Here is a 19,279-nt window from a genome sequence, read left to right as displayed (position 1 = left end):
TACCATGTGAATTCATGGATTTTTTTTTCACATTCTGTCTCTCACAGTTGAAGTGTACCTCTGGTGCAAATTACTGACCTCTGTCATCATTTTAAGTGGGGGAACTTGCACAATCGGTGGCTGACTAAATACTTTTTTGCCCCACTGTATCGCTTCCAAAAATCAAAAATACAGTATAGTACAAGGACGCCTATAAAACTCATTTACCTCTACTGATAACAGCATACAGTACACAACTCTATTTTATTTTATTCTATCCATGTAATGTTTACAAGACTTCCAGCTGTGCCTACTGAAGATACAGGAAGTATGTACAATTTCATCCCATTGCAGTGCAGCTTGTAATGTCTTGATCTTTGTGTTAAACCATCTTTACATGGGACTTTCTTCATTCTAAAAGAAAAGGCCATCCCAGCTTTTTCAAGCCTGATGTTAAAAAAAATGAAAAGTCTACTCAGGTCAGTAAAATGCTAGAAGGAACTTTTCGGTAGTTAGTGTGGATTTAGGATTTTGTTGTCTTCTGGCAAAATATGGTAGTAATCAGCCGTGTTTTTTTTCTGTCCAAGTACTTTTAGGGCATTCCAGATGGCTAAGCCGTGAAGCTATTTTGTGGCTCGCCCCACTGATTATCAATAGTTAATTATCTGCAATTAGATTAAGAATGGAAACTCCATTATTACTCGCAAACCACGCAAGTTACCATGTGCTGTTCCAGAAATGCTGATAACTCTAACTTACTGCCACTCCTACTGAACTCACTGTTTCTTGAAGTTCGCACAGGGTGTCAGTTGACAGGGTGTCATATGTTGCACTTTAAAAAGATTGGTTATGTGATAGCATGTTTTCCTCTAAATAAAACAGGGTAATTTGATGTCAGATGAACGATGGTCAACTAATGCAACGAGTGGAAGAGGTAATTATAGGAGAAAACGCAGTATAGTGTTTCGCTTTTATTAGGGTGCCAGTAGAAGCCAAAAATAATCCCCAATCAGCCAGTGTAATTGAGTGTGTCACACCAGGCTGCCACTCCCTTCCCCTGACAGGCAGGCACACACAGGCGGCACAATGCCGTCATACAACCTTTCTTCCATTTCAGCCTTGCAGCTCTCCTTGGCAGAGGTGAAAACTCCAGCGGGAAGGCAGGAGTGCACAGCAAAGAGAAAGGCGGTCTTTATTACAGATGCCAACATCAGCAGCGCCCAAAGCCAGCGTGTATAGACAGAGGTGCTGCCTGTCCTTCACAGCCTCAGTGTGTATATGTGTGTGTATGTTCTACATCACAGAAAAAGGGGCGGGAAAGGAGCCGTCTACTACTCACACTAACCAGAACTAGAGCCGTGCTTCTCTGGAAGTCTGTCGGTGTAGAGTGGTAGTAGCGTCAGCCGGTGCCCTGCTGCCACAGGCTGTCTGGACTTGTCAATGAACAGTCTAGCTGGGTCTCCCTAGGTCGAGACAGGCCTCTGTCCTTACTTGAGCTTCTCTACAATGAAGGTAGGTTCATGTTCTTAGCGTAATCTTGCCGTGGCTTTAGTTTGTCTTTAAACCTCTGGTGTCTTTGGTTTTCTTCGTGTCAACAGTCGTACAGCATGCGTGCTTCACAGAGAACGAATTTTCTCTTCTGTTTTCATTTTCTGTCTTTAACACAGAATGACATTTCATTTCTTTGTTAGTTTAAGGTCCTGATTATTTCCATTTCTTGTCCTGTATCATCTGTGACATTTTGGGAACTATCCTGTTAGGCCTGAACCAGATGGGTTTCGTCTCTTCTCCTGGTTGATAATAGAGCACCCACACACCCCCACTCCACCACCACCACCTCCATCATTTGTGTCTTGCAGCAGATGATGTACAGGTGCTTCTCCTGAGCCTCTGAATTGTTTCCCTTGTCTGGATAAAATGCCCTTGAAACCAGCAGGGGCAGCAGGCAAATCCATAACCTGTCATGATCGCTCAGCCAGGATCTCAGACTGCATAATTTTGGCCTGATGGTCCTGCTCAGAGCGGACAGCGGAGGGTGCTGCCCATCAGTCACTTTGGCAGCAGTGCTGCCCACTCGGTGCCAGCGATGAGCAATGGATAGTAGAGAAGGGACATAAAGAGAAAGGGGAGGTGATCCGAGGGACCCGTGAAGGGTATTCAGCCGTCATCAGTTTCTCTCATTTCCTGTGGCCTGGCAGAAAGCAAAGAAGTTTGTCTTCAGTTTGTAAAATCTAAACCATAACCTTTTACTAAACTTGACTTTGTAGTTCTCTTGCCTAAAACTAACCAAAGAACAACTGAAAATGGGAAAAGACTTGAAAGTCAGTCTTGTATGCGACGTCCTGTGTTTTAGCCATCCATCCATGTCTGTTTCCCTTTATGCCCTTTATCCCAACAGCATTCACACCAACCAGTCAAATTCTGCAGACACTACAATGCAGTTTTTCAGAATTTCACTTATCAGTGTTTATTACCCTTATGCAAACTGATATTTAATTTGCCTGTAAAGGGTGTAAATATGCAGTCTATAAAAGCTAAGTTAAAAGTTGCAACAGAAGGACACAGCTTCTTCATAAGCGTGTGGAAGCTTCAGGGAAAAGGAAACTTGGCAGCGCGTCTCTGCTCCACCTAGAATTAAATCCCATTTCACTAGTTTGACGCACCTGGTACCAGGAAGCAACTTTCACATTCAGAGGTTACTGAATACCAAAGCTCAGTCTACTGATTCACTTCTAGGGAGTTTGCTTAGCCGTTGTTGCTTTCGATTTTATACAGTCTCAAGCCATTTGATAGTTAGTGTGGGTGGGTAATACCAAACCACAGTGGGTTGAAACTTTGACTTTCCCTCTTCTCTCTTCTTCCAAGACTTGTTCATTTTAAAACAACATTGTCATAACATGCAAAAAATGCAAGGCTTTAGTGGAACAAGGTAGCAGATGTTAGTTTCATATGCAGCAACTTCTTATAGGTTGAAACTTGTGTGAGTATGCCACCTGACATCAGAACTTTAGATAAGAATTTCAAAAACAAGCACAGTTAATAATGATGATCGGCACACCACTGGTTGTTAGTAGTTACACTTTGATATGCTGTGAACTGACCAGTGGACAATAACTGGATTGGGTAAAAATTTTGGAAGAAATAAAAATTGCTTTTATGCACAAGGCAAATGAGGAAAGATTTGGAAAGTCAAAATTGTCCCAGTAAAGTGCGGACTGAGTGTTTCAGCATCCTTGTTGTGAACCGTGTTCCTATCCTGTTTCAGTTTATCTGAAGTCAGCGCGCCTTGTTTTTTTTATTCCCCTTAGTACTTTTGCATTTTCCCATCACGCATAGCCAGTGTCCAGCCATTCTCAGACTCAAACTGAGCACACTCAGCCAGCCGCTCTGCCTGGAATAGAAAAATGTTTATGAATACTAATGAAGCAGCAGCAGCTTTACAGAGAGCGCCTCAGGTTTACGCCACTGCAAGATGCTCATCTGTTTTTACTGCAAACTAAACATGTCGGGATCTGCCATGTGTTCTGTCTGAGACACCGACACGATGAGCTTCAGTAAATGTTATCTACTGTCATTTGGTTGGATGAAATCTGATTGTTTTTTCTTTTGTTTTTCTTAATGGAAAAAAATCTGTAAAAAAGAATGACGAGACAGCATCACCATCTGTGGGGGACATCTGAAAAATACTTCCTGTCTTGAATCACCTGATAGCATCATGGTTTGGGTGGATTGAATGCACAGACATTACAACAACAAATACTGAAGATAGGATGCGGTTCTAAAAGCTCAGCCCTGTTTTGGAACACATACATAAAGTAGAACTTAACACCATGCACGGACTTATACCCGAGAGTGACACTGATTGATTTTAGAATCCGAGGCAGCGATAAATCTTGTTTACTAGAGCTGGGAATAAACCTGTCTGGCTTGATTAACAGATATGTGTGGTTTATTAAAACTTTGGTTTTATTTTAAGTAATACTGGAAACCTTTAGCAGATTTGAAAAGATTTTAAAATATAGTTGGATTGGTTTAGTCAAACTTCTACTGATGAGGAAAATAAAAATAAATCAACCAGGGTCAAATAATCTTGACATTTACTATAAACACTTTATCTGAACAGATTAAACCTTTACAGTGCCCTTAAATGTCATATTATATTAAAAAGTATTATTTGTATTTGTTAATGTAGAAAGTAACATCAGCAAGTTGTTGCAAGTGCAAGCATATCACTGTGAATTTATGTGATCGGCTATCTGCCACGACTGGGCAGCCTCCCTGAGCCTGGTTCTGCCGAAGGTTTCTTCCTGTTAAAAGGGAGTTTTTCCTTCCCACTGTCACCAAAGTGCTTGCTCATAAGGGGTCATATGTTTGTTGGGTTTCTCTATGTATGTGTTATTGTGAGGTCTACCTTACAATATAAAGCCACCTTGAGGTGACTGTTGTTGTGATTTGGCGCTATATAAATAAAATTGAATTGAATTGAATTATGTGACCTCTGCAAGGAAGATCCCAAACTGAGTAAAACTGACGTCAACTGTTTTTGAGAAATATATTAATTTGTTTTCTACATAAGAGCAAAGTAGGAGAATATTTCTTTTATTCTCTAAGAGAGGCCTACATTGTATCCTGGTGAGTGCTGCAGAACCACTGATCCAGCATCCATCACTGTGTTCACAGCTCTTAAAAGTGAAACGATACATGATAAGACTCGGGTTGTAATAACGTCCTGTGATGCTGCTCAATATTTACTTCTCCCTGTGCTGCTGTGAGTTAACGGTTTGGTATTAGAGCTCATGGGCAGCTCAGATACAGGATGGAGGAAGAGTTATGGCTTGAGGATTAGAGGAGATAAGCTAAATAACTGCGTGGTGGTCGGAGGAGCTACAACAGCAGAGCATAAACGTGAACAGATATTATTCCATAAGGACACCAACAAACCATCAAGTATGTTTTCATCTGCCAGCTCTTGTATCTGCAGTATGTGTGTGTTTGTTTCATAGCTTTTAATGGGTGATGCTTGCATGTGAATGTTATTTGTTTTTAAGTAATGTGAGCTGTGCGCTGCATGTGCTCTGTTGCTGGCTAGGAGCAACATGACCAGCACAGAGCATGAGAACCAGCGGTTAGTTAAGTTAATCCTCCCTCTCTCGCTCTCTGTCTCTCTCTCTCATGAAGAGGCTTGAGGCTGAGAGGGCAGGGCCACCGCCTCCCCGTGAAGGCCACACGTGGGTGGGTTCTGTGCTCAGGGATTACAGGGCTGAAGTGGAGCCAAACAGCTTTAGAACGGGCAGCCAGACGCCCTGTCTGCTTTCTGGGTTGGGCCTGAGGAGCGCTCAGTTTGGGTTGTGGGTGGTGTGACCAGCTCCAACAGAGCACAAGGGCCTGGATCTTTGTTTTCACTTCTACATGAACGTATTCCCTAGTGTCTGTAAACAGGAGATAATTAGGAATGAGCTGGTACTTGTGAAAATATGCTACAGCTTCTGCTCCAAGTCGGTGTAGGTTAATGGAAAAACGGCTTTTATGGCTCCACTGAATTTTTGAAATGGTGCCTGTTTGTGTACGTTTAGTTCTGACCCATAATTAAAGTGAAGTGGCTTGTAAAAAGAATCAGTTCAAATATAATCTCATATTTCTAACTATAACAAAGACATTCTCAACTCTGAAAATATTTTTACTTCCTGAGTCACATCAGTGTTTCCCATAGAATTAGACTTTGTTGTGGTGGTAACGGGGGGGAGGGAGTGCACCGCAGACCATGCTTATTGTATAGCAACTGCAAACAAGGTTGTGTTTTACTCTTTGTGAAATCTTCCAAGCACCTTGAAAAGTGAGTTTTCCTTCTCACTTTTTTACATTTTTACATGTATGAAAACAGCTTGGTAGAAAAAAATGGGGGAAAAGGTGATTCGTTGCTGTAACTGAATGAGGTCAGCTGCTGATAAAATGAAAAGAAAATATTTTTAGAAGATCTCTTATTCAGTATGATCTTATTCAAGATCATATTCTCATGAATCACATTCAATGGAAGAGCTGTCATTTCTACCATACCTCTATGGTTCCTGCTGAATCACCTCGAGTGTGTCAAAACAATGCCTCAACTTTCAGGCACTCAAGTGTGGCAAGTGATCTGGTGATTAGCCGGGATTGTGTTGGTTTGGCTAAAAATCTCCTGAAAAGCTCTAAGCCAGCACACAAGTGCACTGTGGCACTGCTCTGGGTTCTCAGAAATTACAGTAGAGCTCAACATTGACAGTCTCACCCTAGAAGATGAATTCTTGGTGAATGTCAGACAAAAAGAAGATGCACTCTCTGAACATTCAGCCACTATCCGGCCTGGAAACCTCGGGTCCTTCAACCCAATCGTAGCTGGAGGAACAGCTCTCGTAACCAGTGATGCAACATTTGAGTCTGTTTGAAACAGAAGCTAATATTTGTTCTCTGTGCGAGAGTGCAACTCATCAGAATAGAACTTACAGGAAGTAAACAGAAACTAAAAATAGCAGCTCCATGGCTGTGACCAAGCTTCCTTAAGTTTTTCAGATGTGTCTGTAAAAATGTTTCCCTGCTATGCGGGTTATCTAACTGTCAGGTTATTTAACTAGCAATGATCTAACACAGGGAAAAGCATCAGGCCCCCAGATCTTTAAAGCTGATGATCTCATTATTTGATGCGACTTATTCATCACCTCTCCCTGTGAAAAATGTCTCTCCTCTGAGACTCTGCCTAGTGAATCCGGGTAAGCTCCCTGAGCTTCTAATCAGTGCTGCTGTTGTTTTAAACCACAGATCAGAGCATCTGGGGAAGGTGGACATGCAGACACATTTGTCTCCAGGTACCCGACTCACACAGACTGCTCAATTTACTTACCAAGTGAAGCAGAAAATGTAGTGTCTGTCAATGACTCTATTTTTGCCCCCGCTGGTGTCTCGTGCAGTATGTGAAATGTGCCACACCCACACAGCTGTGGGTGTGGCATGTTGTCATCCTGGCTGTATAAGGAGGTGTTGGTAGTGAGAAGAGCTAAGGTTTGCCTGCCGTAGACGGAGACTGAAGTGTGTGTAAGACGAGAGTAAGATCTGGTCGTTATAGTTGGACCAGAGCTGTCACACCCTCCGTCCTCAGCGCTGAGGAACTGGAAGTGATATAGGGATTAATACAAGGACAAGGAGCACTGCTGTTCCCACTTTGGAGTCTAGACAGAGTGTGACAGGTGTGTCTGTAACTCAAGCCCTTAAAAGAGCCATCCTGTGATGAGTTGTCACTCTTTAAACTCGCTTTGAATGCACTCAATTGAAACTGTTTGGCTGTTTGAAAAAGACCAGCTGCTTTATGAATTCCTCCGTGTGCTTTTGTGTCGGATCAATAAAGGGTAAACACACGAGGACGCACATACCAGTGCAGTGAAAAATGGGAGTTAACTGTAAGCACAGAAAAGCTAGCTTACCTTAAAAAACTGACAACATGTCTGTAAATCAACACATTTGTAATATTAATGTTCTGAGTTATTCCTGTCACATACAGACATTCAGATGATGTGATTCTGCTCACGTAGCTCAAAGGTCACAGGGGGAACCTGATGTAAGGTGGTGTGGGGGAGAAGTAGACAGCACTGGATGAATAATAAGATCTGTTGTGTCATATGTATTTTAATGGCTCACACAGTGAGTACTAAATTTTGAATTTTATTTTATTTCACAAACTATTGATTGTCTCTTAGTTGTGCTGAAATTTTAATATAAAAATTATATGTATGTCCTTGTTGCTTAATTTAGAGAGTATGTGAAAACTATATCAAGATGTAAATTGGTTAGCTTAAAGTGAGCAATGGTTCAACCTTGGAAATAGCTTGAAGGTCCAGCAATGCTACAGTCACACTAGCTAAAATAGTGTCAGTCAAACATGTTCAAACCGTCTTTGATGCATCGAGACGGCAATAAAACAAAAGCTGTACCAATCCGCCTGCGATAATACAGTGATTAGGTGTGATATAGCTGTGAATATCTCTTGCCATTGATTGCAAATTTGTTGCGTCTCCATACACAGAAATTCACATTAGTTAACATCTTAGATTAGGGATCCAGCTGGAACCCTAATCTAAGATGAATGAGAGGCAATCAGCAACTTTGCTTTTATATGGAGCAGGCAACACTTAAGATTATTTTAATGTTTTTACCAAGCTGCAGTGTGTTTACGAGTCCTTCCATGTCAGCTTATCGCACTGTCTCAAACTCATCTGGGAGGTAAGAATACATCCCATCTCTGTTAACTACTGTACCGTAATCGCTGTCACGATAGAGATGCGAGAGACCAAAATAACCCAAGGTCTGATCAAAGGCAGCTGGCTCCAACTGTCCCTCTCTGCATTCAAGCAGAGTGAGTGTTAAATGCTGCTGCTCTACCTTAAGCTGCGCAGTCATGATTAAAGCTAAAGGAGAACCAGGTTCCCCCGGCGATGTTCAGTGGGGGTGAATACTTTAATTAATAAATAATGACTCCGCCAGTGACGGGGACTTTGCGGGATTTTCAGATCTTATCCAGGTTTTTGCATCACTTGAGCTCAGTTCAGACCCGTTTTAGTTCAATATTCTTCTGCTGTGAAAACATTTCTGCTGCTAGCTGAGCTTCCCTTGTGTACCACAGGTAGCAGTAATGAATGCTAAACTCTTATCACTACACTCTGCTGCACCATATATAAAACCTCCATAAGGGAGACATTTTGTCCTCTTTTCTAAGTTCCGTAATGGCTTATTCACTTCATACTCTATCTTTATTTTTACCTTTGACTTATTGTATTCAGGATTATTTTCCATTATTCTTTGTTTCCTTGAGGGGAAATAGGATATAAGATGTGTAACCAGAGAGGCCTTACAGTCCCAGCTACCACTGTTAGCTGTCTTATCACACTGCTTTACTATATGTGGTTGATATAATCTTTGGTCCACACCCATCTTTTTTGGGGGGGGGAGGTAATGATGTCATGAACCGGAAGTGGAGGGGCCCTCCTCAGGGCTTTAGTTTATGTGGTTGAGGTGGGAACATCATCAGCACAAAGATGCAAAGAGTTGTGAGTCAAACATTCCCTCTAAACTCGGATTGTTTGTTTAAAGGATGGTTGAGCCAGTCAGCTGGCTGAGCAGCTGTTCCTTGGGTAATGTTGGCTGGAAAGCTGTGGCTGTGATACTATCTTCTAATGCACACTTTCAAGGCCTTTGATCAGCAGTCCTAGAGAGCTGATTATCAGGTGCTGATTAAAGCTGAACGTTGGGCAGATCTACTGAGGTGAACTGATATTAATGCAATCCCAACTCCAGCTAAAACGCTATATCCAGGGGGTTTTTCCCAGGCCTCATCCTTACTGCAGTTCTCTCTCACCACCAGAGTTTTCTCCCTCTCTGTCCAGTTTTAACTTCTTGCCCCTTCCTGCTAAAGACCCTCCAAATCCATGGGACACCAGTGCCCCCGCTGCCACACGACCCAGTTTTCCTCTGGAGGAATTCCCTCCCTCTTCCTGCGAACGCCCCTCCTCACAAGCCGAGAAGGGAGGCCAGAGCTTTAGTGGAGAAGAGTTGAAGGAGAGGGGAGCCGTCCTCTGTCAGAACACAGCACAGTCAGCCAGCAAATGAACATTTAGCCCAGGGATGGAGTAAGCGAGGTCAGGGCGGTGATGGGTCTAGAGTAGGGGCTCGCAGGGTAACATGTGGTGTCTGCAGTGTGCCTCTGACAGGACTCAGTCCTTACTGGAGCTGGAGTCATACAGCTGGTAAGTGTGTGCGTGCTTGCTCTGAGTCTTTTAATAGCTGCTGGACACGTACTTAGCTTCTGATTTGGCTCTGAACGGGTCTCGTGATGCAGCTTGAACATTTCACTAATGGCAGCTGCTGTATTTAGGGGCCACTGCCAGCTCAATTGAAAAAGCATTAATAAATGTCCAACAAAACTGCTGGTACTGCTTATTAGATGAATTGCATTTAATGAAGTAGATTTTTGTGCCAGGGTGTAGCTGCTGATGAAGAAGCCCGCTTTGCATGAAAGCCTTTGATTTTCCCACTGAGTGCCAAGCAAGTGAATGCAGCTGACTCATATTTTACTGTTCCCAACTCAGTGCCCTCTAACTCAGGTTTCATCAAGTTAGGCTTAATCAGCTCACGATGAAACGTACAAGTCAGCGTGGCTGCACGGCAAACGTGTGAGTGGCAGGTCGCAGTAATTAATTCATCACTGCAGAGTGACACAGTGAGAAGAGACTCTGGTTTTTGAAGAAGTCACACAGCAGCACAGGGAGGATGTCTCCAGGGGAGGTGGTGACACCAGCACTGTCCTCGCATCACCTGCCCTCCCTCCCCCTCCCTCCCCCTCCACTTGCTCTGACACACCAGCGCCCGCTACCAACACATCATTAAAATTCTATCAGGCCGCAATTTATGCACTGTCATGGGACTCTGAGGCACTTTGTGAGTTTCTGATTCGAAACGGCAGCTGTAATGAAACAAGAGGGAAGGTGCACCCTGGAGGAAATGTGGGTGTGATTGTTTGTGTTAAGACTTCACGTTTTAACACCACATCTGGCACCTCTGCTGGACGGCAGGACCTCTAAACGTCAGGAAGAGGTTAATATTTTGAAATGGTGAAAAGAGTTGCGTAATGTCTTCAGTGGCTCCAGTGGAGTTTTCTGAAACCTGAGATTTGCGACGTCACTGGAGTAATGTTAGCTTGAACCAGGAGACTGAAGTTTTATCATGGAAAGCGGAAGAAGCGGCTGTTTATAAAACAGGGCGGGTCTAATGTGCAGAGCGTCTCACCGATTCAGCCACTCTGTAAATAAATCGTTCGCTTTGGACCATTTCTCAAATGGACTTTCCAGACAGGGAAGAAAACAACTCCTTACGTGATTTTCTGGGGTTGTCGCGATATTATTGGTTTGGGTTTGTGTTATACACACGTGGGTGGCTGTTATGTTAATGCTTCCTTACAGCTCGTTACAGCCATGCTGAGGATTTCAGAGAACTTTGGCATCTAATTTAGACCAGGCGGTGCAGGAAGTTGGGTATTACGTGTAAGACCTTTGCAGTCCTGTTAAACACTCGTTATCTTATCCTTGACATGAAGGGAGAGCAGTTCTCTGATCTCGGCATCAGACCAATTTCTGCATGTATTTGCAGTCAAACTGACTGTTTCCAAGTGAAATCTGGCAGTAAGGCCCAGTATTATGTATCTGACTCCCTGACATAAGAGGAAGTTACACTTTCTTTACATTTCTTTCCACAGAAATGTAAATACCGTGACGTGCAATGTCTTGTCTCAGAGTGATGCTGAAAAACTGCTTCATGTATGTATTATTTCTAGGCTGGATTATTGTAAATAATTATTATCAGGCTGTCCTAAAACCTCCCTTAAAAGGCTTCAGTTGAGAGTACTGGCAGGGAAAGAGACAGCACATTTCTCCCATAGGGGATTCTCTTTATTGGCTCCCTGTTAAATTCAGAATTAAGTTTTAAATCCTTCTCGTCACATACAAGGTCTTGAGTAATCAGCCCCAACTAATCTTACAGACCTCATGATGCACTGAGTCTTTCTTCTTTGCTTACCTCTTTTCACACTCTCCCTTTAATCGTTAGTTATCAATAATTAGTGTGTCTTTTGCCCTGTCTCATGTTTCTTCCTGTTAAAAGGGAGTTTTTGCTTCCCACAGTCGCCAAGTTTGATTGTTGGGGTTTTCTCTGTATTATAGTAGGCTCTTTACCTTACAATAGAAAGTGCCTTGAGGTGACTGCTGCTGTGATTTGCCATTATATAAAGAAAATTGAATGGAACTGAATTATGCACGTCTGTCATAGTAACAGTGAAATATCTGCACTCAGATGCAGCTGTTTGTTGAATCAGATTTATTATTAACACATAGTAGAAAAGAGGTTGGATGGATATATAATTCAAACTAAGTATTCTTAAACTAATTTCTAAAATAATCAATGCAAATAAACAAATGCCTGCCGTACAAAGAGTCCTCCTGGGGGAATTCTGCTAAGGATTAGGCTCTAGGATTATGTCACGTGGCTGTTAGGTGTTTGTCAGTTGTCAACTGCATTCGTGTTTGTTCTGCACTGAAACTCATTCAGAAATGTTACTAATGTAGTAACAAGATGGCTGTCAATCACTGAAATATGAGCGGGGTGTTCAGATGTAAGGCTGAAATGTTCCACTGCTAACAGGATAAGTGAAATAGAAAGAGCTACTCTTATGAAAGCAGTTCAATTATTCAACTGGCTGACATTTTGGAAGCTGTAGCAGTGTGTTAGGTTGAAGCCAGATTATAGTTAACACAAGTGGAGTCCCAACACGGTAACACTGATACACTTAGCTTAAACAAATATCAGTGATCCGGGTACTTCCTGCTTCAGTCATGCTCCCCACAGTCGCTGCTGCACCTCAGTTTATGGTCCAGCACTGATCCAAACACGTACCAAACTGCGGTAGTGGAATTACCTCCATCAGCATCTCAAACATTGGAGGTGCCAATCCCAGTTCTTCCAGCATCTTTATGATATCTCTTTAGCAATAATATGTAGTTACATTCTTTTTAGAAGTTTGCTAGTTAATTGGCTACATGTATAACCTCTAATTAATATGCACCTATACAGTACTACAGTATGAAGACTGGAGCTATCTAGGAAGGAGATCCTTTTGCGTTTTCTAAAACCTGTCACACTCATTCTTCCTGCTCTGAACAAATCTCTCTCTCTCCCTCTCTGACTGCTGGGGATATTTCAACATATACTTCATATATGTTGAAATATAAGCAACATACTCTTCAGTCATTCTCATGCAACATAACCAGCTAACTGAAGACATCAGCATGCTGTAAGTGGTTTGAGTTTGGTGCCACGTTTCGAGCATGCCAAGCTCTTCTTCCGTCTAACGGAATTGATATTTCCAATTAAACTTCCTCTGCTGGAGCAGATGTATTATGGCCCGCCCTTCAGTCTAATTAAAGGGCTCTCTCTGTCTGATTAGATTAGTTCCTTTAAAAATTAAAAATGTGTTGAGGGTGCACAGGGAAGGGAATGAAAATGCTGAAAGTGGTTTTAAAATGAGCGTGAGTGTCCAGCTTGGAGAGCGGGGACGTTTTCCCTAATGAGAGATGTTATCACGTGACAGAGAAACTGTCGTTCATTACAGTGACTTGGCCAAATAAACATTATTGCAAAGTATCCCACAGGAATGTGCGGCCTTCCAAATTTGTTCTAAATGCCACTACTAAGCTATTGTTAATTTTAGGCACATTTTTTTTCCCCCAGTACAAACTTGAGCTTAAAGTTTTGAAGAAGGGAGAAATAGTTAACGTAGCTCCTCTCAGTGTTTAAATATCTGTCGACTCACTCATCTCAAAGTTCACAAACTAACACAACCCTTCTTTTTTTTGTTTAAATGTTTTACACAGAGCAAAACAGGAACACAGTAGTTTGTGGTTTCAGGAGAAGTTACACCACAGCTGTTTTTCAGAGTTGTTTAAACTCCATACTAACCATGCAAGGACAGGAGTAGAAAGGTTTCCATGTCAGCGAAGCATTATTGGAACCAAATTGGAACTTGTCCAAAGACTAGACTGAAAGAATAAAATTGCACAAACAAATGTTAGAAATGGACTTCTCAGATTGTGTGGGTCAGAGTAGAGCGGACACCTCCCAGTGTGGAGATGAACACACATTTGGTTCTTTAGAGCATCTGAACAAATGAATCATTTTTCAGATTTATCTCAGAACACCACCAATATAAAATGTAGCTGTTTTGCTTTGATATGTCATATTTCTCAGCAGAAGTCTAACTTATGTGAATGTAGCCCCATTTAAATATCATCCTCTTCAGAATGATGACAGGAATCATTAGTCTACCGCTTTGACCCTATCCTGGATGTCAAATCTCTTTCCTGTTCAAACTTTTACTTCACCCTTTATTATCTAATTTTGACACATTCTCCCACAGAGATGAGCCTTTCCACCTCACCCATCACACTGATGACAAAAGGAACATTTTTGTTTTAAGAGAAAACTGCTGAAATCTGGTCAAACTGATTATGCATTTTTTTTAAAGTCAGACCCCACCACGTCCTGGCTTGATGAAGCACTGACACATTTCTGTCTCTGACTGACTGTTCAGGTCAGATGGTACACAGCCAACAATAGGCCAACATCCTGCAACATGGATGTCTTGTTTTTTCTGACATTGCCGTTGTGTACTGCTGTGTGAAATGAATTGATAATGAAAAGCATATCTGCTAAGTGTTTCTGGATGTCTCACTCCTCATGCCAGTGCAGTAGTTGGTGTGATCTTTTACAAATCACGATTGCACATGAAGCTATTGGCAACTTTCTGATTTGTGTGATGTCTCAGCCTGGTTGCTGGTTGCTGGTGGACTTGTAAATTTGCTTCCTGAGGGCCGAAAAAGAGAGTCTGTCATGCAGAAATAATTGTTTAGGAGATGCAGATGAAGAGTAACAACCATGGATGCATGTTAGAAAAAATATCAAGAATTGGGGAACAAATGTTACATCCCATTCTTCTGCACTGATACCACAGAGTTTCTTAAACAGCAGTTCTCCACATACAGAAATATGCCTACACACTATGTATAAGCAGCTGGGCTGTCCTTTAAGTACCCCACTTGAGCCAAAACACATCAATGGTCAGAGGCCAAGCTCTAGGCTAATCTATTTTTCAGGCCTCCCCAAAGTGAGACCTCACCAAATAAACCAAAAAAAAGTCATGATATATACCACATGTGGTTCTTAGATGGAGGTGGTGAACAGAGGGGTTCGCAGCCAGCCTTAATGATAGGCTTGTCTTTTTTTTTGTTGATTAGCAATTTAATGTAGTGTTCTGCCTAATTTAGAAGTGAGCTCGACTGCAGTTGACGGCTTACACTAATAGGAAGTAGCAATTGGAGTTGTACTATATTATACCTGTTCTTGTAGTGTTGATTGATATCTTTCACAAAACAATGTAGACACAAAAATTCAGTTAAGCTGTCTCCAGTGGTTGCTGTCTAAATGATTAGTACTGAAGAGCAACTCAGACTCATATGTGAGAACTACAACAAAAGATACAAGTGTAGTTGTGCACCATGATTATTATCCCCACCTCACTGCATATTAAGAGGCCACCAACCTGAGGTGTTCACCAATTGCTTCAGTGTGATCTCCTTCTTGTTGTTTTTGCAACAAATAATTCCATGACTACATTCACGGGAAAATGGCATGTGCAGAAAGCAAACCAACTGCATGCATGAGAAACATTCCACTGTGAACATATCAGCAGTCACCTTTTGTTGGATTGTATTTGCAGTTCAATCAAAACCACGGCATTTAAAGAGAGGCAGCTGTTTCATCTGCTGTCATTTATATTTGGCTGTGTAGCTCTGTTCTGGGACCTCCACACATGTGCATACATGGAACACCATGGAGTAAGAGCATCAGCAAGACCCAGTGCAGAACAGAGCAGGAATCAGTGACATGATGGCATGAAAGGAGGAGCTGGGGTGGAGGGGGATTGCAAAGCTAATGAACCTTTAGTAGTTGCAGTAATGCTTAAGTAGTAATGCTTGTTTAAAGGATGTAGAGTTTAAAGGATGATTCATGTCGTGGACCTAAAGTCATGTCTCCCAGCTGTAAGTCATTAGAATACCCATCAAAGCTAGCCAAACGTCTTTTTTAAACACCTGTATTAGGCTAACAGGTTTCCTTTAATTTTGTCTCTGCCATTAGTATTTCAGCTCCTTATGGTAAGTTCCCAGTAGATATGCCCTTCCTGTTTTGGTAGCCATCATCATCATACAAGGTGATAAACAGAATTGCATAGTAAATGTGTGACTGATAGGGAACACGCATGTTCTCATTATTATAGCCACTACATTGTGAAATGAACATTTATTCCAAAATGAAGAAGTAAAAAGAGAAGTAAAAGGAAGCCTGCCGATAGCAACTTTAAAGTGAGCCACACAGCTGTCCAGCTGTATGACCGACACGCTGCTGTCACCTGCAACTCTATACTTTGTGTTTTAAGTGTGTAGATAGCAGTGGATAGTATAAGCCGTAAATGAGCAAAAAATGATTTGCAACTATTGGGAGGGAGGAAGTGCAGTTTCACTTTGATTCATGATAGATTCATTTGCCATCTTTTTTTTTTCTATCGTCAGCAATCCTCATTTCAGCTTCCTTCCTTTTTTTGACTAAAATGTTTATCTGCAGTCTCATAAGCATTTAATGTCCTTACATTGACATCCAGTCTTGTACAAAGAAAAAGTTTCTTAAATCAAACATTTGTCAGTGGAGAGGAAGATCTCACTACGTCAAACATTCAAAAAGCAGTCAGATCAGTCCTGTAAGGCAGAATCTTTGATTCTTTACAGGAATACTTATGGAGCTGTCTTTGAGAACCAAATATATGGTAGAAAATCACAACAGTGTAAGATGTGTGGAGACCAGCTGTATGCTGGGAGAACCGATCTATAGTCTGGAACGAGCCGGTCGGTCATTGCCAGTTTATCCAAACTGATGTTTGAACTTCTGTGAGAGAACAAAGGTCTGTATTGATCTCAATATTCAAGGCACTACTTCACATGCTTTAATCAGTTCTGACATGGTGCCCCTTTGTTTATAGTAAGATTGGGTTTCTGATAATGTTGTGGTAATTTCAGCATCGGTGGAGTTAAAGTGTGTCTTTAACAGTCAGCTTTTATTCACAGTCATTTCATTTGTTTTAATTAAGACATAGTGCCTCGCTCGTACGGCTGCTTGGGATAGCCTGAGGTTTTTCCTGCTCTGGAAAGAGAATGTGTAAAGACGACAGGCTGCACACTGACTGCTGCTATAAATTCACTCGCTCGCATTTATACCCTGCCAGCAGTATCAAAGTTCACTTTTTCCATCTGTCACGTGCTCTGTGCTGACACACACAAGGGAGTGTGTGCACTCAGGAAAATGACTAAGCAGACTAACTTGGCGTGCTCTCTGTGTTTGTGTGCCGCAGTGTGGAAGGTGATGCTCCAGGAACTGAAGTGGGAGCTTCTGTGGACCCTAGTGGTGGCTACAGTTGTGTCCCAGTGACCCACAGCGGCGGGCTCGGCCCCGACCACCTGGACAGCCAGCTCTACGGGCACATCTTGCTGCCAGGCCACCCACGGCCCAGACGGCCCAAGCTTCAGCACTCTCAGTCCATCCTCCGCAAGCAAGCAGAAGAGGAGGCAATCAAGCGCTCCCGCTCGCTGTCAGAGAGCTATGAGCTCTCATCTGACCTACAGGACAAGCAGGTGAGACGGGAAAGGGCCACACTAACTTAAATTTGTTAAAACTTAGAGTAATGAGTAGCTTGAACACAGAGGCATTATGAGCAGATGTGTAGTAGATCCTAGTTTTTCGTGGCACATCAAAGGAGAATTATTAGCCAAAACTGCAGTTCCCTGCCAAGGTTTTTCCATTTTTCACTTTCTGACTGATTCATTCTGAAAGTATAAAAACAAAACTTCTGTCAACATTAAAAAAAATTGCAACCTGTTGTATTGTATTCTCATAATGTTTTCATTAGTTTGCTGCCCACCATTATCTATTAGCTTTACACCCCATGATATCTGATGTGGTGCATCAAGTCCTTCTAGTTTGGAAGTCCAGTTAGTTTGTAATGTGTATTTAGGGCCGTGCAGACTGTTACAGGCTTTCAACACATAAAAAATTCATAGTCAGAGTCATTTCTTTTTCCAGCAGTAGTAGGCATGGATGGTTTGCTTGGTCTTCAGCCATGTACTAAGGCTCCACATGACAGTGAATCCCTCCATTTTTTCCAGAGGACACCAATAACTTAATTAGCAGCAAAATTAGGCATCAACACAGTCAAAGGGTCCTGTTCAGTGACTTAAATAGGAGTAAGTTGAGCGTATATTGAGATTTGCTACCATCCTCAGGTACTCATTAGAGGAACTGAAGTTTTTGGCATTTTAAAGTCGACTTCATTGTTCAGCCTCAGAGGTTGTGGCTTGACCACAACATGGAGAGGACTATGGGTAGTGGAAACCATACAGCGTATTATCTGTAAGCAAGCCCAAAGAAAAAGCAGGCAACTAGGCATTAAAGCGTGTTGCTGAGTAGAATTTGAGACTCTTGTATAAGGACATGACAGGAAAATATGTGCATGGCCTTTAGAAGAACTACATAAAAGATCATCTAGTGACTTTGGTGACCCCAGTAGAGAGCATCATTCCCTCCTTAGCTCTGGTTGTGTGCCAACCAAACAGACTCACAGCATAGTTTGTTTATATAGAGTATCTAGAGTCTGTTTGCATTTATTTATTACTTCTATAGTTTCATATAGCTGAAGCCCACAGGAAAGCACTAAGAACTTAGAATGAACCAGAAAGACCAGAGTTACTAAGCACACTGTCAAATGTAGCTAAATGCTCTTCTGAGTTATTTATCACATGACACGTCAAACTGTCATTGTTTCAAAATAATAGTGTTTCAATAATAAATAGCATCTGTATGACATCTATATTAGTAATACATTATCGATAGGAAATGATATCACCGCTTAATCCTTTTGTCACTGCTTAACTTCTTGCATTGAAACTTCCTGTCATGTTCCATTTGTGGCAAGTATAAACCCACTCGCCTCCTTGGCCGTCCCATACAGAAGTGGTATAGATTTAGTGTCATTTTTTACCCCCATGAGTCCATAGGTGGAAACCAGGTCAGTGTAAGCGGTACGGGAATGAGAGGGGGACAATGCAATTCAGCCCTGACATTATTCTAATTAGAGGCATATAGTTTGAGACTTTTCAGTATAGTCATATACAGAATACAAGACAGGATACTGTTTCTCTCAAGCACTGCAATGATTCAGTAGGATTTGTTCTTTTCAGTTTCAGAGAAAAAAGCAGTTTCTGGTTATCTTACATTTATGTTAATGAACTAAAGTGGTCATACAGTTAGAAAATGTACTGTTTCTCATAAAACAAGCCACCTGTACCTATTGTGCTTACAGGCTGTGGCGTACAGACACACATTTTGTTGTTTTGGACAGAAGGATTAGAATCCTTGCTAGTTTTTTCAGAGCTTTCACCTGTTACTCCCAAGGCTTCATTCAGTGAACAAAGCTTGTTTAGTTATTGGTGTTAGCATCTCTTAAAAATAATGTGGTCAAGTCTCTTTAATTAGACTGTGTGATCATAGATGAACCATCTTTATCATAACGATGTTTTTTGTGTGTCAGACAAATATATTTTGCCAGAGAGCTCAGGAAATTAGCTTTCTG

At 41.8% G+C, this 19,279-nt stretch overlaps 1 protein-coding gene across 6 annotated transcripts in view; it reads left to right on the top strand.

Annotated features, from left to right (window-relative positions):
• Positions 1-19,279, top strand: part of iqsec1b (IQ motif and Sec7 domain ArfGEF 1b) — a 243,029-nt gene that overhangs the window by 211,080 nt on the left and 12,670 nt on the right. For 5 of the 6 annotated variants that reach the window (XM_080302155.1, XM_080302154.1, XM_080302151.1 and 2 more), the window contains one exon: positions 17,006-17,285. In XM_080302155.1, coding sequence (XP_080158281.1) covers positions 17,006-17,285 — 280 coding nt within the window. Of the gene's footprint in view, positions 1-1,325; positions 1,492-17,005; positions 17,286-19,279 lie in introns of those variants that run through there. The other variant, XM_080302157.1, reaches the window with a different exon arrangement.

The sequence above is a fragment of the Astatotilapia calliptera genome, chromosome 5, assembly GCF_964374335.1.
Source record: "Astatotilapia calliptera chromosome 5, fAstCal68.1, whole genome shotgun sequence".
Classification (NCBI taxonomy): Eukaryota; Metazoa; Chordata; class Actinopteri; order Cichliformes; family Cichlidae; genus Astatotilapia; species Astatotilapia calliptera.
Note: the sequence above shows the minus strand (reverse complement) of the source record. Positions and strands in the feature narration are given on the sequence as shown.